General features: G+C 36.8%; 1 protein-coding gene across 4 annotated transcripts in view; it reads left to right on the top strand.

Annotated features, from left to right (window-relative positions):
- The window catches only part of SLIT3 (slit homolog 3 (Drosophila)), a 531,488-nt gene that overhangs the window by 14,809 nt on the left and 489,683 nt on the right, over positions 1-26,996 (top strand). For all 4 annotated transcript variants that reach the window (XM_010579134.1, XM_010579133.1, XM_010579136.1 and 1 more), the window contains exons 2-3: positions 11,061-11,132; positions 15,078-15,149. In XM_010579134.1, the coding sequence (XP_010577436.1) occupies positions 11,061-11,132; positions 15,078-15,149 (144 nt within the window). The remainder of the gene's footprint in view (positions 1-11,060; positions 11,133-15,077; positions 15,150-26,996) is intronic.

The raw sequence follows: 26,996 nt of genomic DNA, 5'->3' as shown, positions 1-26,996 counted from the left end.
CCTCTGATCCAGACCTGCACACTCAATGGGACTCTCGGCCAGTCCATACAGGAGCTCCAGACATTTGAGCTGTTCCTTCACATGAAGGGCAGCCTCTCCTCTTCTTCCTTGCCTGTCTTTACTGAGAACCCTGTATTCAACCATCACCAAACATACATATGACTACAAGTGCTTCCCCATCATGTTAGTTATTCCAATGGTGGTGTATTTTTGCATCTGTAGTCAAAACATTAGCTCTTCCTGCTTGTTTTGTAGGCTCTGTGTTTGTGTACCAGCACATGAGGTTGTGCCAGTACAACCGCTTGACCTATTTTATTCTTCCTGCAGGCTCTTTGTCTTTCACAAGGGCACAGATGACACTACCAAATGAGATCTGGAGCATATCAAGAATAACTATAAAACTTGGGACAAAGTTGAAGGGCATGGGAGTGTAAAATATGCTGTTACAACATTATTCTGCCAACATAACATTTCCTTTATATATAATAAAATCTGAAAACTATAATTAGTCAGGAGTTCCTGCAGGCTGGGACAAATATCTATTTCCTTGGAAGAAACTAAGTACTTGAATTACTCAGTCCATTATGCTGCTTTCTGCAGGTCTGAGGTACAACTTTCAACAGCAATCTGCTCAATAGGGAATTTAGCCACTGCACAAGTTGCAAAAGGTAGTTTTTTGTTGGTGTTTTTTAACACCTATAGTTTGCCAAGTCATTTTTCTTATTTTTATAAGGATGAGGACAGAAGTGTGTTGCCTGCAAGCAGTTCCAGATCATTTGGACACTTAGTGTGGGTTATTAACCAAGCACTACTGTAATGGCCTTAAGAATGGATAGTTTATTCACAAAATTAGGGCACTTAACCTCTAAGATCAGTTTTCTCATTGTTCCGACAGAAAGAAAACAGTCTGAGTCATACCTGAAAGCCTTCTGTAATCAGAAGGAATGATCCAATTTTTTTTTAAAATAAAAGCTGTATCGTGTAGGTGTGTTACAAAGTATGATGGACTGCAGCACAGAACTTGTACATTCTAGCTATTGTGTAGCTATTTAATTACTATTTAAATTATTCTGGAGACTGAAACTATCCAGTGTCATACATGTGGTGCTATCCAATGACAAAAATTATTAAATGTTGGACTGTAAGTTTATCGTTGTTCTGGTTTAATATGGGTAGCAAGCAATATCAGAATTATTGTATCCCAATATTACTGTGTTAATACACTCTGTGCAGTACTTGTTACTGAAGCTATGCAGAGTATTTCTGAATCCTTTCAAGAACTGGTGGTTGTGGCAGGGATTGTTTTTTCTCTACTAATGTTCCTTCCTCCACGTATGACTTGATCTTATTACGGATCAGAGAAGGGGGTTTATATTCTCCTACCAACCAGGTAGTTGTAGACTGCAGTAAGACATCCCTTTAACCTTTTATTTAAGTTCAGCAAGCCCAGCTCTCTCAGCCTCTGTTCATATGTCATATACTACAGCTTCCTCATAGTCTCAGTGGCCCTTCACTCTCCCCCATGTACCAATGCCTTTCTTGTACTGGAGAGCCTGAAACTGGATGCAGTCTTGCATGTGAACTGTCACAAATCCTGAATACAAGAGATGAGTCAGTTCTTTCAAATTCTGAAACCCTTCTGGGTACGCTCTTCCTAGTACAGTCTGGTCAAGGGTGGCCTTCACTGCTGCAAGGGCACACTGCTGATGTTTTGTGGTCCGCTGGGACTCCAAGATCCTTTTCTGCAAAGCAACTCCCCGGTCAGTCAGTGCCCACCTGTAATTGTTGCATGGACTTATTTTCTCTTAGGTGAAGGACTTTACATTTTTTGTTGTTGTTATTGTTCTATTGAACTAGATGATGTGAAATGTTTAGAGAGTACCAGTCTTCCCAGAAGTCAGTGTAAAAAAACCAAAACAAAGAAAAAACCCCCACTCATGCTCCCTTACAAAGTCAACTGTTTTAAGAAAAAAAAAACAAACAACACTTTTACAAGTCTTATATAGAGATGGAACGTACCATCTTCCTTTTAAAAAATGAAATTACTTCAGCTGAACATGATTTTGAAGTTTTTTGTCTCTCTCTTTATAAGTGATGTTCATACTTGCCCAAGTGCTTTGGAAACTAATGGAATTTGTGTATTTCATAAAATCCAGTCCCAGGGCTTTATTTCCTGCATTGCAAAAGTTGAGATGGAAATATGTTAAATCTGAAGATATGCAGATTGTGCTGCCAGAGGGCTTCAGGGTAGTGTTATAATTGAGTAGTTTATCATAGTAACTTTGAAGTTCTTGGACTGAAGGCATAAGAGAATTGCCAAGCACTTCCTATAAGGAATTATAGTCATTTAAGGTTAAGAGGCTAGTGGCAGTCCATACCCATTAAAGACAAATTAACTCCGTAGCAGAAATCCTGGGAAATGGTTAAAAGAATAAAACAGATACTGGGTGTGTAAAGACTGCAAAGGGTAGCCAAAAGCTACTCTATGGCTACATTCACACATGGGAGTGGATTTTTCTCCTTTTCATGGTTATGGTTGTTAGCATGTTCCCAAACTAAGAACAGAAGTACTTGTAAAGAGAGGAGAGCTTTACTGAACAACCTTTTGCCTCCAACCCTGCAGGTAGCTTTCATAAAAATCAAGAAGGTATTCCTTGTGGCTTTAAGCTTCCCGAGTGCAATAGGTAGCCAAGTGAATGGTTAACTCACCTGTGAAAATGCATGTTTCCTCCAGTTCAGGTGTTGTGTGTTTGTGTTCATGGTTACCTTGCATAGTGATTGGGGGCTGGGAAAACAAATCAAATAGGAAAATTTTAAAGGGATGACTCAGCTGTCATTCTAGCAGGTGGTTTGGATCGACAAAGTCCTTTAGCAGTGTAATGGCAAAACAATAAAAGCCTTGTTTCCCAAGAATGTGTGCTGCTTGAGTTATTTGGAGGAATTGGGGTAACAAATAATATCAGTAACTCTTTAGATTCAGGAATCTGGACTCAATTGTTATCACTTGAATTTTACCTCCCACATTTTGAATGTTACTGCCAAGTTGATTTATCATTTAAAATAAATCCTTTGGAATGTATTACAAATTAATAATAACAAAGAATGTGTGCTATTTCCTCAAAACAGTTGCTCTTAAATTTGTTGAGAAATTATTTTTCTTCTGTTCTTCATGAACTTTTAGAAGTTCCATCAATTGTGTCCTAGCTGAGGTTTGTTTTGATGTGAGTTCTAGATGGTGTGTTGGATCCTGACCTGTTTTGTTCTTAGGGGACAAGAGAGATTTGTATTAATTCCTACGTGCATTGTTTGGTGTGACATACAAATGTTATGCATCCCTTGTTGGAAAATACCAAAAAAATGAGATGAAGATCAATGCATCTTCCCTGTACATGGGGTTTAATCAAGATTCTCTTCAGAGTATTGGATTTTATGCTGATTTGTTTGTCCCAAATGTGACACAAATCTATATAGCTTTGAGCTGGTATGTGGTAGCCACTTTGAAAACTTAGCAGGAACAGAAACTAAATTTTGTGTTTGAGGTTCTGTGACTAGAACTATGTACTAACCTTCCTTATGAAGCAGTTGGACAGGAAAGAATCCTAGTGCTGTGTAACTTGGCTAAGAGCTGTCTTTTGAAGTGTATGGCAGTTAATATTCTACAATATGCAGTTTCTCTACTGCTCTTATTGAATTCTTTGTTTATTAATATAAATGAACAAACATCTGAGGACTTGAATGAAGTTGCAACCAGTGCTCTAGATTCCCTTCTCCCTTTTTTTCCCTTTGTATATATTTTCATTTGGTGTAATGTCTTCCTAGGTTAAAGACAAATGGATTAATAAGTATTTTCTGAAATACTGCCCATCTAGGACTTGTGTTTGTCACTGAGATGTAAAATCAGCTACTGCCATGGAATTGTTGGACATCAGAGATGATCTTCAGTTTTGCTCTTAGGAATGCCACTCTGTTTGCCAGGTTGGCACCAGAGAGTTCTCTGAAAAGGAGGAAAACTTTGTTGCTCTAGGACATTCATTGATAGTGAATGGCTTTAACCAAATGAAATAATTGTGTTTTTTCTAGAAAGAGAACTAACTTTAAGCAACTTCTTTTCTGACCAAAAGCTAGCATGGTTAGGCCTGGAGTCTGGTGGTTTTCCAGATCAGAAAAAAAATTGTAACTTAAAAAAATGCATTAAGTAGAAGCTTGTCTTAAAACAAATACACCACTTGCAGTAAGACCATTGGGCTGAGAGTCTTTTGTGCACCTGTGAACTTGTACAGTGCCCATACCTCACAGGCTTAAAAACCAAACAAAACTGTTAGGGAGTTGTACTGAGAGCTGACTGGTTTTTATGCTTTAGTAAGGCTTTTGACTTTGGCTTCTCTGTGCCTAGAAAAGCATAACTAGGCAACCAGAGCTAGCTCCAAAATGGGCAGCTGATTTAAAAAAAACCCAACCCTATAGTCGTGGAAGAGTTGAGGAATTAAGTTAGGGATTCACCTGGGTATGTTCAAGACTCACAACTATGATAAGGGCCCAAACTTTGGATTATCTTGGAGACTACAATGCATAGGGGGTTCAACAGGTAGCAAAATGACATCTGAGTAATAGGAACTTGCAACAATCTAGTAGTGTTGTTTTGAATTTTTGCATCCTTGTATATAAAAGGATTTGAATTTTGTATAGGGATTTTTCATTTATATCCGAGTATTGAATTATTGATTTGAAGATTGTTACAGAACTTCAACATCTGATTGCCTTTGTTATTGGCTCTTCTGCAAGAGTTGTAATGTTTATTGTGGTGGTGATGTGTTGTCAAACTCAATTCTGATCTTATATATTAGAGAAGTATAGGCTCAGAGCTGTCTAAGATGGGTGTTTATATTTGCCAAGGTATGTGAGTCTAGGAGACAGAAGCTTGTAGTGCTAAGTGGCAAGTGGATTTACTTCTGAAGTCATAAACTTTATACAGCCCAAGAAAGAGGGTGGGGATTGAGAACAGCATCCGGATGTTTTGGAAGAGTTGAATGGCTAAGCAGAATAATTATAAACTGAAATTTAAGTAATCTAACAGAGGAAATCCGTGCACTCCTAGCGCTCTTTGAAGCTGCATAATGACATGCTCCAGAGAATGTTGATGCTTTAAAACATTAAAGTCTGTCTTAAGTTCACTAGGTTGTCTTTAGAGAGGAATGAAAGGTGAAGCAATTCAGAGGAATTCTTGCTATGAAGCAGGATTTTCTCCAGTTGCTCCAAGCATCCCTGTTTGTAATAAGCATGTACATTGTGTGTCTTAGTCTTCGACATCAACAAAATATGTATTGAATTAAACTGTTATTGGAACATAGCAGGATATGTTTATGAGTAAAGCTTCCTTTAATAGTTCATCTGAACTCACTTCTATGTCTTGTACCATTCTAGTCCAATTCATGTTTCTATTCCCACTGAAGTAATTCCTTCCATGTCTATTTTCTTAAAGCTGCTATTATACCTGCATTGTCCTTAACAAGTTTTATGCTAAAAAGAAAAATACATTGACGAGAGAGACCTGATTCCAAAAGCTTTACTAAAGCTGATATAGGTGACAGTTTCAGTTTCTTTTTAAGTCAATGGTATCAACTTTGCTGCTGACACACCAGAAGAGGCTGGGATTCCTTAATGGAGTTTTCATAGATGTCTTGGACGATGGGGCAGTATTTTCTGAACGTGATATGGCAAAGAGTAGTAGCTGTGCTTGTGTACGTGTGGGGTGAGATAAATGTGTTGAGTAAGATCTAAAATCCACTTGGCCCCACATGCTATGCAAAATGCAGGAATTCTGCACAGTAAGAATTTTATGTAGAATGAATGTATCTGCATATAGGTATTTTTCAAAGTTAAATATAAATTCACTTTTACAGTAGAATTTTCCCCATGTCTCTGACCCAGACGATTTCTTTTCAAAGCTGTGTTTCCTTCCAACAGCTCTTGTGAACACCGATGTGTTTGAAAGCCAACCAAGATTAGAAGTTAAGGTTTAGCTTTTCGTAGTTGAAACCCACTAGTGAGCCCATAATCAGCTGCCAAACTTTATAAAGGAAACATAAAATATTATGTTGCCCACAAATACCAGCTGTAAACCACTAATGTCTGCATTAGTTCAGTAACTTCACAGTCACAAAGTTTAATTGACTAATGGGGTAACCTGTGGCAACCTGCTACTTTGCAGCAGTGTTAGACCTACTGTGAACAGGAGGAGGAAGTGTTACATAGTAGTTCATCAAGGTTTTAGTCTGTTTTTCTTCAAATGGCAGATCAGCCTTGAGGGAGAGCATGCTGGAACAGGCAAATGTTCAGAAGGTAAATACTGCTTTTTAAAACAGAGACAGAGGCAGCAGTTATCAGTTAAATCCTAAATGGTTTAAGGAAAGTGAACTTCATGAAGAATGGTTCTCCTGAAGTTAGAGTATTGTCCAAGTAATTTTACTTACAGAAATGGAAACCTTTGACTTGGATACTAGCCCTCAGAAGGGATTAATAGAGTGACTGGTATTATGTATACAATTTCGGCTGTGCCAATCTGCAGGAGTAGAAGAAAAAGCAATCTCAGGATACGTATTGATCAAGGAATGTTAAAGTCTTTTTCAGAATAAGGAGCTGCGGATTTCACCAGGGGAAGAATGTTGAATAGCGGGAATGTTCTTGAGGCTGAAAGTAGAGAGGAATAGAGCTGATGTGTGGGACTGGTCTCACAGACTGGGCAGGAGGAGTGGTGTGGTGGAGAGATTGCTGTGTATGACAGGAATGCAGTTCTGCATACAGTCATTCAAGCCAAGTAAAGCTGTGCTGAGAATTAAGTCTTATCAAAATGGACAAAAAGTGGGGCCAATGACACTGTGTTGCTCCGTATACCTTAGCTGAGTCCCATCTGCCTTGGAGAATTCTGACCAGCTTAATGCTGTGCTTTGCTAGACCTGTTCTGAGATACAGGCAAGGGAAAACTTCTGAAGGAATGACATGAAAAGCAGATGGGAAACAACATGCAAGGAAAACACGAGCTATTTATGCATTGCTTACTCCAGACTTAATTCTTTCCAAAGCTTCTTGCAATCGGGTCACGCTGGCGCACCAGTGGGTAGTTAATGATGCACCAGGGTGGAAGAACTGAACTGCAAACAGAAGAGGAAATTAAGCTGGAAAAATCTAAAAAATGTAGGCAGTGATTCAAAGGTATTCATGGAGAAAAGCATGATTCAATCAACAGGATAAAGGCAAATGGAAGAGAATGGCTGGTACATGCAGTGAAAGTGTGCTGTAGTTGTTTTGTGGGTTTTTTCTTTAATGGACCTTTTTAAAATATAGTTGACATAAGTCAAGCAAGAATACTGTCTGTCTTGTTCATATAGCTGAAATGTAAGGATTTTTTTCCTCTCATCTCCTTGTCATTATCCTTAGTTCCCATCTGTGCTAAAGAAAATGGTTTCCTGACAGAAGAATGTGTTTCTGCTATTACTTAAATACGTCCTGTGCTAAGATTCATAAACTAACTCTTAAAAGTTTATTCTATTTGTTTTTAAATCATTTTATGACTCAAGAATTTTATTAGTATTATTCTGTCATTTATCAATAACCATCAGAAATAAATTTCAATATTATAAAACACTTATTTCTGCACTCTAATGTATCTCTCCTATTGCTTTAATCCTGTTGATGTCTTGGTTATATCTTAGAAAGATTCACTATAGGATCAATGCAAATGCTTGAAGAAGATATGCAGAAAATATTGTGTATTCTATGCTTATATGGCTTCTATTTTTAATGGCAGAATTCAGTAAAAAATTCTCATTATGGACAATTTTTAGAATTATTGGTCTGAATTTCAGGATTTGGGGTGGTTTTTTTTAAATAGTCCTTAATCTGTTCTTTCTTCCTGTTGTCTGTGGCAAATTAAGATGCCATGGAGAAGATGGAGATCTTAAACTGTAGCTATTTTGTTCCTGGTACAAATCTTGTAGATATACAGGCTGGGATTTTTGTCAGTATGAACTGTGAGCTTAATCGTTGTCTTTGCAGACTTCTAAGTACCAGGCTACCCTCAGTTACAAAGTGGCTCATACTGTATCGAGTTTAGTTTTTTGTGTTGGGGGGTGGGCGTTGTTGTTTTGGTGTTTATGGGGTTTTTCTTTTCTTTAGCTTTTCAGTTTCAGTAAGTGGATGCACCAGCATGTGAAAATGGCATTAAAAGGAGCTTAATTCCATATCTGCTTCCATCTGAGATTTTTGGGAACACATGAGAAAACAATTACCTATGTTTAGGAATATGAAGAGTTATTTCCTCAGATAAATGAGTGCAATTACCTGTACTCATCTAAATATTTACATTTTTGATAACTGGAGGATAGTATTCATATTAGGAAAAACCTCTTCGTTATCATGGTTAGAAGCATTTGGGGAAGTTAGTAGATAAACTAAAAAATCAGTCCTGTTTCTTCTCTGAATATTGAAAAATGTATCTTTTAACAAGCTTAAACTTCAAAATGTGTAGCTGCCTTTAATTGAAAATGTGGTTCACACTGGAAAAATGAAACTTGTTACCATGACAATTGCTTTTCATTTAATGCCTTAGAATATTGCTTCATATTGGCAGAAAAAAATGATCTTGATTCAAGGGAAATTATCATTTATGCTTGATCACTCACGTATTTCTTAGTAGTAGTTCTATCCTACTAATAGGATCTCATGTAAGGTGAAAAAAGACTGGCTTAAGTAGCAGCCGTACCGGAAGGCTTGAATGGAACTGCGTGTATGATAGAAAATTACTGGAAATTGTGCCAGCCAGGAGTACTGCCCCCCTCCCCCCCAGGATGGTATATGAATGATTACAAATGATTAAACTGTTCTCAATGCTTCAAGAGCTTTAACATTTTGTTTGCAGTATTACTTGCTAGGCACTTAGAAGCCATCCTAGACAACCATCTATGCGGCATTTTTCATAATACAAACGTGATAGTTGAGGCGTTCCTGGAAGTTCTGACTTCTACTCCTTCCTTGAATTCCTTTTTGTACCTAGAACTATAATCAACTTGAAACAGCACTTAGGAACACCCATCCGATTTTCATAAATTATTTCAGGGTCAAGGTTTGTGCAGGTGTCAGGTGATTGCCACATGTACTTAAAAGTAATACTGTAATCTTGCTTTTTGGTGTTCAATTTTACTAGAAATGGGAGAGATATTGAACCTTCTAAATACAAAAGAGGTGTATCCCAGTGCACATTAATGCAGGAACTATAGTAAAAATTGACTGCCTAGGAAAAGCCTCTACTTCCTGCTGTGGATTTGTGATCTCATATGCTCTTTTAGAAAACAGATGTCTAGCTTCATGGCTAATTTTTCATATTAGATTGTTTTTGTTCAATGGCAATAGACAACAAAATTTGTCAGAATGTATTGTTTACAATCTCATGATCTTTAGAAAAATACTGAATGCTTTTTTTGGCATGAAAACTGTTAACTCAAAGGCTTGTATTTTTGATATGTAGCAGCTTTTGGTAGACGTAAAATGTGACTCGGAAGAAAAAAGTTTACTCCAATATTAGAAAATTTATTTTTCATAAAAGGCTTCTTGTATCTAGGAAACTGACACTCAGAACAAATTTGTGGTGACATGCAGAGTATATCTGTTGTTATTAATTGTACGTTTGCTGCATATTGCTTATTACGTTAAAATAAGCACAGCTGAAGACCAGGAAGAAAGACTAGCTTGTCCCTGTTGGTTAGCACTAGGTCAGGTAGAACAATCTGGACAGAAAAAAACTAACCAAACAAACCCCAAACAATGGGACATGCTCAACCACGAGAACTTCAAGGTGCCTAGCAAAGACAAATCTAGAGGAGAGAAAACAGCAACACAGGACCTATAGCACCAGCAGGTATTTGGTATACTCTTTTAAAATGAAATGACAGAAAGACTGTTTATGTTGGGAAACAAGAAGAGTTACTCTTGGTTTGTTGTGACTCTGAAGGTGCCAAAGTTAGTGTACTGAGAGCTATCCTTAAGTATAAGATGAGTCTTACAAGAAGGATTAGTTTATAAATTCATTTATTTTTAATTTGACTCAACTTTGAATTAAATAGATTTTGTCTCAAACTAGTGTTTTATTTTGATATCTATTCCATTAAGATACAAGTTTAGACATGAAATTCTGCTGTATTTTTGTGTGCTCACTCCAAAGTAAAGCTGCAGAAAAGCAGGCAGCTCAAGCTCTGGTTACAGTGGAGTTTCCCTGTCGTGGAAAAAATGCCAGTTACTTATTAATTTTGAATCTAGAGCATAAATTAGCACAGACTGAGACAGAGTGCAGAATGTAATACTTGGTATGTGACCACACGAGGAAAATGTGTTGGCACATAACAGAGGTGTTAGGAAATTGAGAGTTTAAAGACAGAAGGTAGGAATTGGCGAAGGGTGAACACACATGGGAAACAGGTCAGTATGATTAACAGTATCTTCTGAAAAACCAGCATTTCCAAAAAGCTGGGATCAGGAGGCTGCCCAATTAGGATAGTTGAAAAAACCCCATAAGCTGTTCTATAACTCCGCAAATCTTCCAATTGTCTGGGTAGGACCACACTTAGGAGTCCCTACAGTAAGTTGTTCTTTCCTCAAGCACTATGTAGCCTAAGTTTCTGTGACAGGTTAGACTCACTTGGGTTTAGATAACACCAGAGTTTGATCTTCATTTTGGGGCTGAGTACTCCGTTTCAGCTGTATTATACCAATTGGGTCTTGAATATATTTAGCCTCTTACAAGACTGTAGTCTTGAGGGAGAAAGAGGCATATAGTGAGCACGAATATTAGAAATAAAAATGGAAGAAACTTCTTGTATGAGAGCAACGTACTGAGAGGAGGAGGCAAAATGCATCAGGATTGATGACTTGCTTTTTGAGATTTTAATGGAAAAATTAGTTTGTACAATTTGAGCAGCTGATAGGTGCTCCACTCATGGAGATACTTTCTGCTAGTGGGTTTTTGGATGTCAGTTATAGTGTCTGAATTCTGGTTTCTTTTTCCTCTGCAGTGATCTAGAAAAAAATAATATCACAAGAATCACAAAGACGGACTTCACAGGACTGAAGAATCTCCGTGTCTTGTGAGTATAACACAAAACTTGTCTTTCTTTACAAGACTATTTTAGGGTGCTAGGACTAAGAATGTCCATAATTCTAGAGATAAAATGCTAGTAATTTCTGCACTTTATTCCGTTATTAGTTTTCTTTTAAACCAGGCAACTGGAAGAGTTTGTGATATGAAACAGTAAATTTTAGTTCCATGCTAAAGTCTGAATGCAGTTTCAGAGCTATTTAATTGTTTGTGTTTACTGGATTTTAAGAAATACTGTGGTAAAAAATTTGGTCCACTTTACAATCACTTATGTATAAGTCAATTATACTGAAACATTAGCAAATAGGACTTTCAGATTTTGGTCACTTTAAGGTACAGTCCCATTAATAGCACTTTTGCAGAAGATAAAGCAGAACTTGATTAAGGTAGCAGTAGAAGTTGTATACAAGGAAGTCTGTGATTTGTTTTCTAGTCTAATGTGAAGTAATAAATAAATTTTAGTTGGTGCTGTCTCTTGATCTGAAAGTATCAGTCAAGAGCTTAACTGTACTTCTAAATGAACCTTGAACATCAAAAGGGGAAACATCAGTCTACAGAATTTGTCCTTCCTGATTTCCTATTTTGTCTTCTATGAACCTCAAATGGCCCCACTAATTTAGTGATGAAAATTAGGGCTACTTCATAGACATTTATTGTAGTTACACACAGACCTTTTTTTCTTAAGAAAATAATCTTGGGTTAAAAGAACAAGAAATAGATTTTGAAGCTGTTTCAGTCCTTTCAGGAAAAGTTGGAGGTTCTTTCTATTTAAAGTGAATTCATTTTTCCCCTTGACATTTCTCTAACAGTTTTTCTGAATTACATCAAGTAGTTTAGATCCTCTTCACATCAACGTAGATGGAAGCAGACATAGATACTGATGCCTCTGCCATAAATACTGTGGGGATCTGGTATTTGCTTTGTGGAAATTAAGTTAATTACATTATTTTTATATGTAAAATAAAATATATAGCTTTAAATATTTGGGCATGTATGGGGTGGGGCAGGGGAAGCCAGATAAGAGAAACAAAATAGTTTTGAATGTAACTGAGGCTAAGCTCTTAGGTTCTTAGTGTTTCTGGAGCTCTCATTTAATGTAACCGTTCATTTCTGCCTTCACTGGGCTTGTATTTGGGCACTGAGTGCTGCTGTAGCAATGCAACTTTGCAAGTTTCTCGGTGAGAAACATTGCTATGTTATGGGGAAGATCATATATGCATGTGTGTAGAGCTGTATGTTTAAAAGCAGTGGTGGAGATGTTTTTACTGAAAGTGTTTCTGAAACGTGAAAGGTATTTATTTATGTTAACAGTAACCAATGGATAAAGTTCAAATTTCTAATTTTACTTAACTAGATATCAAATCTTTTTTTTTCTGTTTATCAAGAGCCATTTACATAATAGTGACTGCATTCTCCGTGTGTGTGCCATCTAGTTCACTAGCAGTATTTTACTAAACTGTTACGCCTAATTCCAAGTTGTAGTGACCAAGACAAAAACCTGATCTTGAGTTGGTCCCAGCACTGACAGAGGCAGCTGGGTTTTACCACTCTGTTAACCTCTTCTTCTGAAACAAACAGCTATGAGAAGTTAAGAAACACACAAGTAATCTCACCAGCACCCCTTGAAAATTCCTTTCTGTAATTCTTAACATTGCTCTCTGCAGTCAGTGTTTTCCTCTGAGTATCTTCTTTTAGAAGTCCTTAAAACTGCAACTGTTGAAGTGTTACAGTTTTTTAGTGATAATTCAATCAATGAATTAATAGAATCCTGCCAATGATAAGACAAATCTTTTGTCCTGTTACCTTAACACTTTTGAACAAGTTATGATATACTAAGAAAATATTTCAAGTGTATTGGAGGACTTTTCGTTCCTGTGGTGTTTCTCATCTCTAGCAGTGGAGTCATTTAGATTTCCTTGGCTCTCATCCCAGCTGTCAACACCATTTTGGAAGTCTATTAAAATACATGTACTATACTATTACTAATGTCAGTAGTTGTTTTGGTTTGGTAGGTTTTGTATGGTGTCAGACATTGCCGAATGCCACTATAGTAATTTATACTGAATGTCCTTAACGATAAGCAAAATATGCAACTGCCATCTTTATGTGAATTTTTTGTTCTGTGTTCATTACAGATTTACGTAACACATTTGTTCAGCCTTTGAGTAGTGTGGTGGTTGCCGCAGAAGTCATTAGGAAAAAAACCACAATACACCTATTAAAAATACATATTTTTTTATATTGATTTTGTCTTCCAATGTATTAAAACCATTTGAATCCCAAGACATGCCGTTCCATTGTCTGCTAACTACCCATTTTTCTTCATTGTTGTGTATTTCCCTATTCTACATGTTCCTGTCATATCTGGTATGCGTTTGTGGTTTTTCTTATTTTACTTTGTGCAGTTTTTTTTACTTTGTGTACTTTTGCTCTCTAGAAGTCCTTCAGATTTTTTTCTTATTTTTTCTTTTCTTTCTCTTATGGTCTTTTCATAATTCTGGCTATTCTACATTACTGACACTCTATTTTTTCCTCTTTTTTCCCCCTCGTGTGATGGCGGTATAGGGGAAGCACAGAAACATGAAACTTGTCCCAGAGTTCTTAGAAAGGTAGTCTAGTCCTATTTTCAGACATCAGAATGAGGACAACAACAAGTGATCCAGAAACTGGTAGAACAGTACAACAGAAAAAAACTTCCAGTCTCAAGCTGACAACACACATGCAAAATATTCTGTTGTGCACCTTTTCCTTTTATCCCTTATAACTTCATCTTTATATCCCTTTCTTCATGCAGTTTTTCCTTCCCCTCCTTTTAGGAACATGCCTCTCTGGTTCACATGTTTGTTTGTTTGGTTTTTTTTTTAATTTTATTTTTTGATCTTCATATGTGGTCTTAGCTGTGGAATACTCTCTTGCTGTCTGTCTTCTCAACTGCTATCCAGTTGAACAGGTCTGAGCATCTCCATAGGATTGAGTGCAGAGGAGTGGCTGTTGAGAACAGGCAAGAAGAGTGCTTTTTCACTAGTAAGTCTTGGCCTAGCCCAGACTTACTATATGTTAAGTTCTTCCTTTCTGTGTTTTAGCTAAAGCCACATAAAATGTTCAGAGAGCACAGAGGTTTAGTCCGTGCATCTAAGTGCTCTTACAGAAGCAGAAAATGGGTGTGTGCTGGAAGGCAGCACTAAGAGACGAAAAAGTTCAGCTTAAATGGGACTATTGGTATCTCTCTTCCTTGGCTTCCACTTTACCTATAAAGAGTATTTCTGCTGTGTAAATGAATAGTCATTTCCTACACACTGTAAATCAAAGAGAAGTCAGTCTCCACTGCTTACAATTTATCCTTGTCTCAGTCTCAGGGGGTGAAGAAAAGCAGGGTCAGACACAGTGGAAACCTGGGACTTTTCCCTTGCATTTTTGCTCCCTGTTGTACAGCGAGGCTGTGTACAGGTGTCACACATATTGGCCATGGCTGTAGTTCTGGAGGGATTGAACCCCTTTGGATTACTTGCAAGTGGTTTACCCTGGGGCAAGCCTGAAATCTTTGCAGAACATAAAGGCTGGACAAAAAATCTATGTGGGTTCCTGCTGTGGGCTGTAGGAGTCAGTTATCTCAATTACATTACACAAACTATATAATAGTAATATACCAAGGATGTAACAATCAGCCTCTAGACTGACATCTTTCTGAGCATAATGCTTATGGTTATAAAAGTTTAGGAAAAAAAATGTTTACCAAATCCGGCAGTCAGGAGGCAGTTTTTGAATTGGTTCCCTGTTAGCGACCAAGAGTGCTGCTCTGTCCAGATTTTTTTTAAATAATCTCTAATTATAACTGTACTTCTGTGAAAAGCAGTTTTGTAGCATGCGTGAAGAGAAGTGGGGAAGCTTTTTTATTCTGTTGTCATAAAATTAATTGGTATTTCTGGAATTGCAGACACTTGGAAGAAAATCAGATTAGTGTGATAGAACGTGGAGCATTTCAGGATCTAAAACAACTTGAACGGCTGTAAGTATCTCTACATACCTATGGAAAATCTGCAGTTTTTCTACCTCATTGTTAATGGTCATTCATAATATTTCATGATCATAAAATTAACTTACTTTGAGAAAAAGAGATGGGTACCTGCCTAAATAAAAGTATGCTCACAGTTGAATTTATATTGTATGATAGCTAATACTTGAAATAAAATGTACAATTGCTTGCCAAGAAAATAGAACTGTCGGTGACACTGGATTCTTAACATTATCAAAAGGACATTATCTGAGCAACTCTAAAATTGAAATGTAGGTGAAAAAAGATTTGTTTATAATAATTTCATATTATTTTATATATATAAAATATTTGTATTTTTATATAGATACATAAATCTATGCTAATGGAAGTTGCATTTGTCTCCTTTGAGAACCACAGTATTTCTAAAACTGCCTTTAGACTTAATTTTCTGATTAGCTTAATTTCCTTCAAAGTTGCATAATGCCACTGATACCAGTGGATTCCAGGGTATCACACAAGACTTGGTGGAGAAAAGAATGTAGATTTCCTCTGCTTTGGATACCAATTGAATTTATTTTTGTTTAAAATGATGACTGTAAGAGGTCTCTTAATCCGGAATCTGATTTGTAGAAAGCTACTGGCCCTGCAAAAGTATAAACATAAATATCAAAAAGTAAAAAAGTAATGCTATATCCAATTGCTACTCTTAGTTCGGTGTACTGTTTAGTGTTATCATGAAGCTAGGTTAATTCTGTCTGCTTATGATGGGAGAAGAACAAAATCTCTGTGATACTGAAATACTTCTGGGAATTATTCTTTGTTAGAGGTAGTTGACTAGAACGAAATCGTGTGCTGGTTTGGAATGCCTGTTTGTTAAATGGAGAAGCAGGGGGTTTTGTGCTTGATTGTTAACTCTGTTATCTGCAAGGCATTTGTGGTAGGACTTGGTATTTTCTCATTGATATTTTCTAAAGCAGCTTTTAAGAATTAAGTTTCCACTAGCAGTTGTTCAAGAGAAGTCTGGAGTATTGAGCATATGCTGTACTAAAACTGTTTCAGGTGATTTTAGGATTAGATTTGCATTTAAGTTCTCTAACTAGTGTGTTGAACTTTTAAAATTAATTTACTTGGGATTTTTGTCTTGAATTACAAAGCTCCATTTATGGCAATAAGGGAGATGAATTTTAAATTCTGATTATAACCCATTTTTACCTATGTTCAATTAGAAAGCACTTTCAGGATGAGAGTTTTGCCATAGCTGATTTATTTCTGGGGAAGTAAAAAATAATAAGCAGCTTAATTTTCTGAAACTAAGCATAGTCTGACACTGTAGAAAAAAATTTTTTCATGTTATATCTCATCTTTGAGACTCAGTATCCTAACTAGTTTGAAGCTCATTTTATATATATATGTGTGTGTGTATATGTATATATAAAAATAAATCTTTCTCATATCTCTATTTAGGTAAAGGCAGATTTAGTTAAACTACAAAATGAGTCTTGAAAAAAATCTGGGAGAAGGGCTAGCTATTAGTAACCAGAAATGATACTCAAGTGTTGTCTTAGTGTGTTGTTGTTCTGTACAGCCTGCTCTGTTAGCAAATGAAAATGTATTCTGTGAAACCAGAAGTTAGGAAATATGATACCTTTAATAGTATCTCTAAGTATGTGATGTTTGAAAGTCATACTTTTTTTCCTGTGCGAACTCTTAATGTGGCCTGTTAAACATACTGCATCTCTGCTTCTCTTTTAGGGTTGCCTGTCATTAAAATATTTCCTAAATTAATGTAGTATGAAAGGGAGGCCTGGAAACTTGCAACTTTTTGGTATTTTAGCTTAAATCATTTTTAGGACAAAACTATAAATCTGGGTTTTTTTTGTTATGAGTCAGTAGGCTTTGGAGAATGAACTGTGGAAAGTTTGGCGTAACTTATAAAGGCTAAATTGCAACATTTTAGGTAATATTAAAGCTATTTTATTAAGTATTGTCAAACATTGCAAAATGTTAATGAAGAAAGTATGCTGGTTGAATTTTAAAAAACTGGCTTTTTTCCATTTAATTTCTTTCAAATAACAAATAAAAATTGCTTATATTGCTTCGATTTTGGAATAATGTTCTTTTTTGATCTATTGAAGTGGATGCAAAAGTAATCATTAACTTTTTAAACAAAGCAGCTGCATTTGGTCAGGCTTTAAAAAACAGGAGTAATTTCTGTTCCTGGCAAAATACCATATATAAAGGTCTTTCATTCAAAGTAACAGTGGAAGTATATTGTTCACTCCCTGCCCCATGGTAATCATTTAAAGGGCATAACCTTAGGTGAATATTATTTTAGTTCAATATATTTTCACTTGTCTGGATAGTGAAGCAAATCTGTCATTATTAACTGAGTAAATGAGCAGAATTTTGTTTGAAATGTCCTGCATAACAGTCTAAGTAAATTTTAAATAAAATGTTTGTACAGCTCTTAGCCACTGCTGCCAAAAGCACCATGATGGTGGCTCTCTAGCTATTTGGGGTCTGATACTTTTTTTTTTTTTTGTGGGTGGGATTAATGATCACAATACCAATGGAGCACCTAAAGGCATTATCTAGATATAGGGCAGAGTATCATCAAAATTGTGTATTAGCTTAATAAAGTTTGGCGATATCAGTTGAAGGCAGCACATAATGCAAGGTACGTTAAAATGGCAGACAGTTCAAAGTTGAGAAATGAAGCGATGCGTAAGGTAGAAGCCACTTCTTACTTTGGCATACATGTACTCAGCTTTCCAAATATGCAGGAATTTAAACCATTGCCTCTTAGCAAAATTCAGTGGGTTTAGTATAAGTTGTTCTGCTGAGTCCTAAGATTCAGAATTCTTGAGAATGATCAGCAGTACTCACCACAGTGGAAACCCAGAAATGTTTCTAGTGGTTTTATTCCAATAAGTTTCTATAGTTTTATTCTGAAACATAAAGATTAGTGGTGAGGTAGCTGACCACAAAAAGTCAGGCAGTTAAGAGACAACATGAATAGATATAATCGGTGCATACAGCTTACTACCTTCTACTTGTTGCCTGTTGTTCAGCTGCAGACAAACCAACAGGGCTCTTGTGCAGTGTAATACTGTAAAGCTCGTAGAGCCTATGTGTCCATGCGACTTGTATGTCTGAGGTGACAGAAGGACTTCAGTATGCTTTCTCTCAGGCTTGTCAGCTTCTCCCAGGCTTCTCTAGCTATCGCCTTTCATTTAGCTCTGAAGTGCTTCTTTCCAAAAAATACTACTAATTGAAGTTGAATGATAGACTTTGCAGGGGAGATACATGCATCTGTTCAATAAGTGTTTAGAAGCTATGGAAATGTTCTGCTAAATCTTGAAAGTGCCAGCTGTAAATTTTGGTAGTCTGCCCTTCTTGCCAGTAGCACGGTAACAATTTTAGAACAACACCTGTGCCTGTTGGTGTATGGAATGTTTCAGAAACTGTGGTTCTTTTTTTGTAGTTTTCCTCTGCAGTTTTTTCCTAATAGTTAACTGTAAAAGGTCTGACTTTGATCCTCTGGTTTTGTTTTTTATGGTTTGAAGTAGCATGCATATGCCCATAGAAACACAGTGCTATACTGGCACAATGTGTTACACCCAAATTTAGTTTTGGATTTCAGCATTTCAGCTGTATGCTTTGCTATTAACCCCGTGTATGATTTTAAGATAAAATTATTATGAAATTTAATATGCAAAAAGTATCAAGAAGAAAGAGGTATACTGGTGGGCCTAAAAGATGAACTGAGATTTCTTCCAGAGCCAGATGTATGTCACACATTTATGTGAAAAATGAGGCAGGATATAAGACACCGACCGATCCTGACTTTTCCACGGCCAACTGCCAGATATTGTCACGTAGCTGTATTATCTTCAAAAGACTGGACTTTGGCTGATGGCTGGTTCCTTCTACTCAAATTAGTGTCTTTAGCTAGCATAAAAGATCTCAACATCTGAAAACACTAAAAATGTGTTTTTGTTGTGAAGGGGGGGGGGGGGGGGGGGGGAATGTATAAGCATGGCCAAATCAAATCTTTTCAAAGTTGGGAAAAATAATTAGCTTAAAAAAAAAAAAAAAAGGCTAGAATTCAGATTTTTAACCCTAGCATATACATGTATGGTTTTGGTTTTGTGCATGCTAAGATGGGGTCAAAATGGAAATTGTATTTGACCTTTAACTGCAGAGATGCTGCTGTGCATTGAGTCTTTGTAAGCAGCTTCCTAAATGCTTGATTAAGGTATCAAAGTATATTTATTTGGCATAGTGTACTGTAAAATTGCTATTAGTGACCAAGATGCTAAGGAGAAGAATAAATGGTTATGTGATGCTTCACAAGATTGAACAGGCTTTAAATAAATCATGTAATACAAAAAGCATCTTCCATAATTAACATGCTGAGTGGAAAGATTGCTAAGTGCTTCAGAGTAGCAGGCAAAATAATAAAAGCATTGGACAGTTCTCTGCTGTTGTAAACAAAATCTTCTTGTAAATCTTTGGCAGCATGGACAAATCTGTAGTGTTATACAAGGGTTGCAGTGTGTGCAGTTTAGATGTTTTTCTGGAACTGCATACACTGCACATATTTATGAAGCCATATGGATTTGTAAATATGTAAGACAGTTTGAATGTAACCTTTCAGAAAAAAGCTTTATTGTTTTCTGTCTACATTTCCCTATGACATTATGGATAACATATCTAATTGGAAATCAGTCATCATAAAATGCTTATCTGGAAATGCTGGAGAACAAAGACAGACAAAAACGGATTTTGAGCTGTGATCTGATATTTAATCAATTTTATTACTTGCATACTTCCCTCTTCCTTCTCAAACTACAGGTTTGCTATGAAACTCCGCAGGAACAGGTGGTACTGGAGGAGTGAGAAATGATAACCTTTGCCTGTATTCTGTTCCTAAGACAGCTCTTTACACTTGGCCTTTCCCCTCTAAGGAAGGTGTGAATGGTAAATTGGGGCCGTCAGAGGCATCTTGAAGCTAATGGTGTCTTTGCATTTCAGAGGGATGGATTTCTTTGCAGTCATACCAAAGATGGTAGCATTACTCATTGACTCCTGAGGAACTGGGTGTAGCATATGTCAAAACTTGAGTTAATCTTTCATACTGGGCAGAAATACTGCTGCAACAACCCACCATCAACAGGGGTAGAATGAACCTGTGCTGTCTAATCCCAGATCACAGTCTGTGTGTCAGTGATGTAATCTTTTGTAAATGGGGGAAACCAGTTTCTGACAGAGACCAGTTGCAAACTTAACTACTCTTTGCGGGAGCTGGCAAACAATATAATAAACTGAAATTCAGTTTGTGACACCTTCAGGTGTGTTCTTGTTCTCCTGATTTGACAAATAGATTAGTACTTAGTCCTTGCTCTGCCTGCATCTGTGAGCTAGCAATATGAGGCTCCTTGCTGCATTGGCTGATGTTCAAGTAATATTGATGTTGGTTAATATTTAATTAATATTGTTGATAATGTTTGTCCCGTATCTTCTGAGAAATTATTCCAGTTTAAAAAAAAAAAAAAAAAGGAATCCTATAACCAACATCTCGAAAAGCAGTCTCTTTTACCTTGCATTTTCAAGGCAAGTTTAGCATTGCCTTTCAAATGAGTGCCTGTGTGACTGTTTACATTGTGAGAAGTCCAAAGTGAAGAGCTAGAATGTTTTGGGTGTGAGTATCTGGAGGGGTGTTAGTGGTTTTATTCATGGATGCCAATGGGACAATCATGGAGAATGGAGCATGCTGTACTGCAGAATCAGCACAGTATTGTTTGGGTCACTTTGATTCCTTTTTACTCTCTTGTTTGGGGTTTGGCCAAACCTTCCCTTTCAGATAATCTCTCTGAAAAATACATGGGAAAATTATGCATTTATTTGGAGGGGCTATTTGGTTTAACTTGCATGGGTACAGCCTTACTACTTTCTTCAAGAACTGTGTTGTTTTGTAGTGTGGGTCTTAACCTTTCAAGTGGCCATAATGTAGTTTTTACTGCTTAAGTGAGGACCACATTTTTATAAGTACTTAATCTGCATAATTCTCTGACCCTGATAGCAATAGAGTAGCAGCAACACCCTCACAGAGCAGCTTTCTAAGTTCATGAGTTCCTTCATCAACTTATTGCATGAAAAAGAGTTCCACAGTTTGATCCTGCTTCTGCCTCAGAACCAGAAGTCTAGAGGAAGACTAAATCTCTACATCATTTGTACTCTGGAGGAGTACGCACTTTACTCTTTCTACAGAGTATAGGAAATCATACTCCCTGTCTCTACCTTTTGTCTTGGTCTCAGAGAATGACTTTCCCAAGGTGACATCATGAGAGCCATCTCTGAGTTCTAGTTCATCCTGTGTGGCAGAAGACAAGCAAAAGCTCTTGGTTTCTAATGTCCATGTGAAGGAAAAAGTCGAGTCCCTAAGTGTTCATGTGTTGAGGCTGTGTGCAAATTCATCAGAGTGATATGGTGCATCTTCCTGTGGTATCATGCAGTTCTTCGGGCATCTGCACAAGATGTGCCTTCCTGGGTTTCTTTTCTGAGACTGGATTACTACAGATTTTACTGGTCTCTGTCATTATTTTTGTTTTCTCATTATTCGACCATGCTTTTTGCACCATGCAGCACTACTCTAAATGCTGTCATCTCCTATCTTGTGCCATCTTCTCATGTATTGTTAAAACAGAGTGATTTGCTGTTACCCACACAGCCAATGTTGTACCACAGAGCCATTCTGCCATCTTTTGTGTGTAGCTAAATCAGAGCTAGTCTACACCAATGCTTTTCCTTTCTTCCAAGGGGAAAGAGTCGTTTCTGTGTGCTCGTGGGCTGGGTAACACCTTCATTTTAAACCTGGGATGTTTATGACTCATTCTTGGAGCTGATGGTCTCTTCTCTGAATATAATCTTGGAGCTCTCCATGAAATCTTTCCAATTACTGGTAGGTAGATTCACCAGTCCTCCAAACCATAGGTATCACTTCCAGCCAGACAAAAGGTTTTGGAACTAGCTTGACTCATTTGGCTGGGTAAACTATGAGCCAAGACCTCAAGCCTTATCCTTTCTTTCCTAAAGACCAACTTGTATGAATTTGCTTCTTGTGCTGTTGGGGTTATTTGTAAAATAACCTGCATGATAAAGATCAGCTCTTGTTAGCAGAGTGGCTGAGACCCAAGCCACTTGATCTTTTATCACCCTTATGTAACCTTTCAGAAAACTTTTTCATGGGCAGTTTTAATCCAAATGCCTACTCTGAGGAATTGTAGAAGCACCTTATGAAATTGAGTGACTGAAATAATGCAGTAGATGCAATTCAGGGTTGAAGAACAGGGAAATGGGGAGCAGAATGGGGATAGAGAAATCCTAAAATGTTGGATCTCATAAAAGACTAAAATAGAAGTTTACAGATGGTCATCAGAAGGCTGGCTGTGTTCGTGAAAGAGATATCCATTGAGGGCCACTAAATATGCAAAATCTTCATCCAGCTAAGAAGTCTAGCTGAAAAAGGTTGAAAGCTAGCAAAGCTGCTAGAGCAGTATCATACATTCTTGCCCTGTGCTTATGCCTCTGTATGCATCTGCATATTGGCACTGTTGGAAATGGGATACTGATCTAGGTGGACTATAAGTTCCAGTACTAGATGTTTTCTGATTTTCATCTTTTGCAGGAAACTAAACTGCTTATTGTCTTTTCCATATCTTATTCTGTTGCTACTGAAATAGCTGCCTACAATTTAGGTATTAGGGATATGCTGTCCTTTTCATGGAGAGGGCTGAGACGCTTCAGAAAGTTCCACTGCTTTTTCATGTCTGGAGCAGAGGTATTCAATGGATTCCAGCTGCCCTTCACCCCACTAAGAAGCTCATACTGAATATCTGACTTACAAGGAGTGCTGTCAAGTCACCAGTAAGAAATCCCTGTTTCCTATAAGACTTGCTTGACAAAAACCCAGGCAAAATCAGTAGCTTCCCTGAGAAATGTGGATGATAATGAGAAGATAAAATAATAGGTACAAAATTTCTTCATGAAACATGATGGAAGCTGCTATACAAGATGCAAATGGTGGATTACTTAGCTGCGTGGTTGATACCTCAGTTTACATTTAGAAACACACAGGACAAAAACAATAGCAAGAACATGGTAGTTCTTGGTATATATATGGGGGGTGTGTGTCTACCAATAAAAAATAAAATAGTAAAATATATATTGACAGCTTGAGTGTGAATAGTACACTTCAGTAAATCATTGGGGAGGAATATAAGTACTATATCTTATCAAGTCACATCTTGGCTCAAGCTGACAGCTCATCTTTATTAATTCTTGGAAGGAAAGAAGGAAGCTCATTAATTTTGTATTGCTTTTGATTCAGCTTTATGTGTTGCTCTTGGCTCAAACAGCCAAAATAAATGTTCCCATGATATGGCTCACATACTTCATTTATCTGTCAATACTGTACACTACTTAACTGCCAGTAATTTAGAGAAAGATTAGTCATTTGTGTAAATGACATACCAGATATGGTCAGGAAAGATTTTTTTAATTTTTTTTTTTTTAAATTCAAAAGAACTCTTTCTTTGCTGCTCCCACAATTCAAATGTACAGTCAATGTAAAATTGTTGTGGGGGGAGGGGAACTTGCAACTCTTAGTCCCAAAAGTTGTTCTTGTTGGAAAGGAATGTTGTAAAATCTCCAGTACATACATTTCCATATAGAGTCAAGCTTCTCACAACAGTTAAAGACTGAAGAAAATAGTCAAGTATGGCCTATTTCATGCAGATACCCAGTGCATATAGTGAATAACGTATTCTATCATTTATAGTAAATTTTCAGGAAAACATTACTTTTTTGACTATAGTAGAATGATACTGTCCAGTAATGATAAATCATTTTTCATATGTATTGTAAGTAGTAAATGCACATCCAAAATGAAGTGTACTTAAAGCTTTAAGATCATCTTAACATTTTGGAAGTTAAAAACACATTAATTTCCTTCTGAATTTTGTTGATTTCATATGTAGTGCAACTTTCAGTTTTAGCAGTTCCTTGAGAATCTTTTGCTGTTAATTGTTACAGCATAGTCCGGTTGTGTGTGATGTTGATTGCTACGGTCCTCATCTATTAAAGCTTTATAACAACTAGCAGTTGGCTACTTTAGGATAGCAGTGCAACTTCTTGCAACTGTGAGAAGGTGTCTGGTCCCAAGTGCAAGACAGGACAATGCAAGTTCAAAAAAAAACCATAGCCACAAGGTTGGTCAGTAGTTATTCCTAAGAACTCACTGAATTTTCTTCAAAAGATGTACCACAGGGCTGAGGTATCACTATAACTTTGAAACAAAAGAATTCACACTATTTTTTGGAAAAGCTAAATAGAAAGTGGTTTTGGGGCAAGCTACTAAAATCCTAAGAATATATATTATATTCAAGGTTAGAACTTGATATTATGTAATATTATTTATTATACAACATAGTCAGTATGCAATATATATACATGCTTCTGCAATGTCCATGTCTCAGTATTTCAAGATTAATTAGTGTTTACCTTCTCATGTCAATAGAGGCTTGCAGGTAGAACTCTTTTTTTTTTGGGGGGGAGACACAGTGGTTCAAGTATGGATCACTAGTGTAGTAAGACTGTGGTGGAAAAATAATAAGCATGAAACAACTTGTAGAAGCGAAATCTGGTAATTCTGAGAGGTACCCAGTCTGCATTTTGCCTATGCAGAAAGTCAGTTGCCCGTTTACTGTCTTAATACAGCTGGCTACATTTCTGTTTCGAAGTATTTAAGTAGTTTAAGCCATGTTTGTGAAAACGTTAGAAAATTTTTAGAAACATCACTGGAAACATGACTCTTATAGAAGGGTGAGAAAAAGCTTTAATAGGAAAAAAATTATTTGGGGCTTTTTTGGAGGCATACTTTGTCATTTTGTGGGCATTGCATACTTGAAAAACAGTAGTGCTTAGCTATGCAATATACTCTGATCATGGTGTTACCTCGGATGAGAAGCATCTGCAATTTGGATCTTGATGTTGTTTTTTTTTCCTTATTTTAAAGCATATAACTTCAACTTTTATTGAAATTAGTTAAGCATTATTTCAAGCATTGAAATATGTGTAATTGTCTTTGTACACAGATGAGCCATTTTTTGACGTGCATACAGGTTATATACTTGGAAATAGTTTATTTTTCTTATGATCTTCTGAGAAAAAAGCAAAAATTGCCTCGTCCTTTTCTATTACCCCATAAAAATTATGGCAAAGTGTCAGTTTGCCACAAAATTCTGTGATTGCTGTGCTTGAAGTTTCAGGACTGAAAAAGTAGTTGCAGGTTAATTTGGTAAAGAAGTCTATAGTCAACTTGGTAAAACTTGCTCCGTATCCATCAACAGTAGGTTTGATAATGTGTGTTTCTGTGCACATCAGAAAGACAGGTTTTTTTGGAACTGTAGTTGATGCGAGTGGCACAAACATACTTAAATGGTACAAATTTCATTCTTTGCCTTCTTCTGTTGATAAATAACTTGCATGAGCTAGATCTTGTGCATGCAATCTGAAGATGAGATGGAAAGGACAGGTCAAAAGGAACAAGTATATGCCTTGATCAACTGATGGCTTGAGAGTCCTGTGCACTACCTGCTGCTTTGAGTTTCTACTGGACCATCTTTATTTAGCAAAAAAATTCTTAAGCCTGTAGTAGTGATAAACTAGTTCACAGATTAATCCTTCCCACTCTCTCTTGTCCACGAAAGTCAAGTGAACAAGAACTATATTACTTTCTGTTTATTTTTATGGGACTCTTGGAATATTTTTTAAAATGATGCAGTAGCTGTCACCTACCCTTTGGGGACTACTCGGTGAATAAAGTAGTTATGAGAAATCACTTTATAATGATTCTTTGAAGATGTACAGATTTGTACATGTGTAGTGGTTATATCTTCTAATTGGGTATATGCATTTGGGAAAATGATAGTTCCTGATAACTGTGTTTATGTACGGTGGACTCCTAGAGGGCACTAATAGCCTCAGATTTCATCGTTTACTATGTCTGCCTGTAGCACATAATTATATAGTTACATATTACTCAGCCATTGCTGGACAGCCAAGCTTTTTTTGGTTATTGCTGATGCAAGAGTGAACCTTTTATTTCTTTTGTAAACATTTAAAAAAAATAAAGAAGAAAGGCACCTCTTTTCTGAAGGAAGCCATTAGCAGCTCTGTCAATAGGTCTGCACAGGAGGAATCCAAACACAGGAAAAGTGCAAGAGAGGCAAAGGGCAGCTAGCAAGAAAGCAGGATGCATGCTTCAGTGAATTGGGTTTGGTTTGCATTAGTACATCTGACCAGGGCTACAAAACAAAGAGGTTTATTTTAACAACATGAAAATAAACGAGCCTGATTTCATCAAAAACATTTTCATAGTAGGTCACTGACCCATAAGAACTCATGGAAAAACAAATTTGGGTCTCGTTTATGTAGGCAAGAGGTTCTATAACCACAGGATTCTTAAGCTTCTGAAAGTGATGGTTGCAAAGCAAATGGAATAATGACACTTCCACTACAATGCAACCATAATTCACTTGGAATAGTTGATCAGCATTGAATATTCCATTAGAGTTCTTAAACATTATTCTTTTCTGTGGCTTGTTTGTTTGATTTTAGCAGTTTTTTATACTTGATGAAGATTTATGGGAGTATTTGCTTAAACAAAACACTTAAGGATTTAACAGTCATTTCTCCAGGATCTGTAGGAAATACTTAAAGGTCTGTCTTACTGTTGCATAAGAACTGCTACATCGCTGGTCTGGAATAATTTGGATGAACTTTGTTTAGCTTAAA

The sequence above is a fragment of the Haliaeetus leucocephalus genome, unplaced genomic scaffold (genome assembly GCF_000737465.1).
Source record: "Haliaeetus leucocephalus isolate CR32 unplaced genomic scaffold, Haliaeetus_leucocephalus-4.0 Scaffold656, whole genome shotgun sequence".
Classification (NCBI taxonomy): domain Eukaryota; kingdom Metazoa; phylum Chordata; class Aves; order Accipitriformes; family Accipitridae; genus Haliaeetus; species Haliaeetus leucocephalus.
The sequence above is the reverse complement of the archived record's forward strand: the minus strand, read 5'-3'. Positions and strand labels throughout refer to the sequence as shown.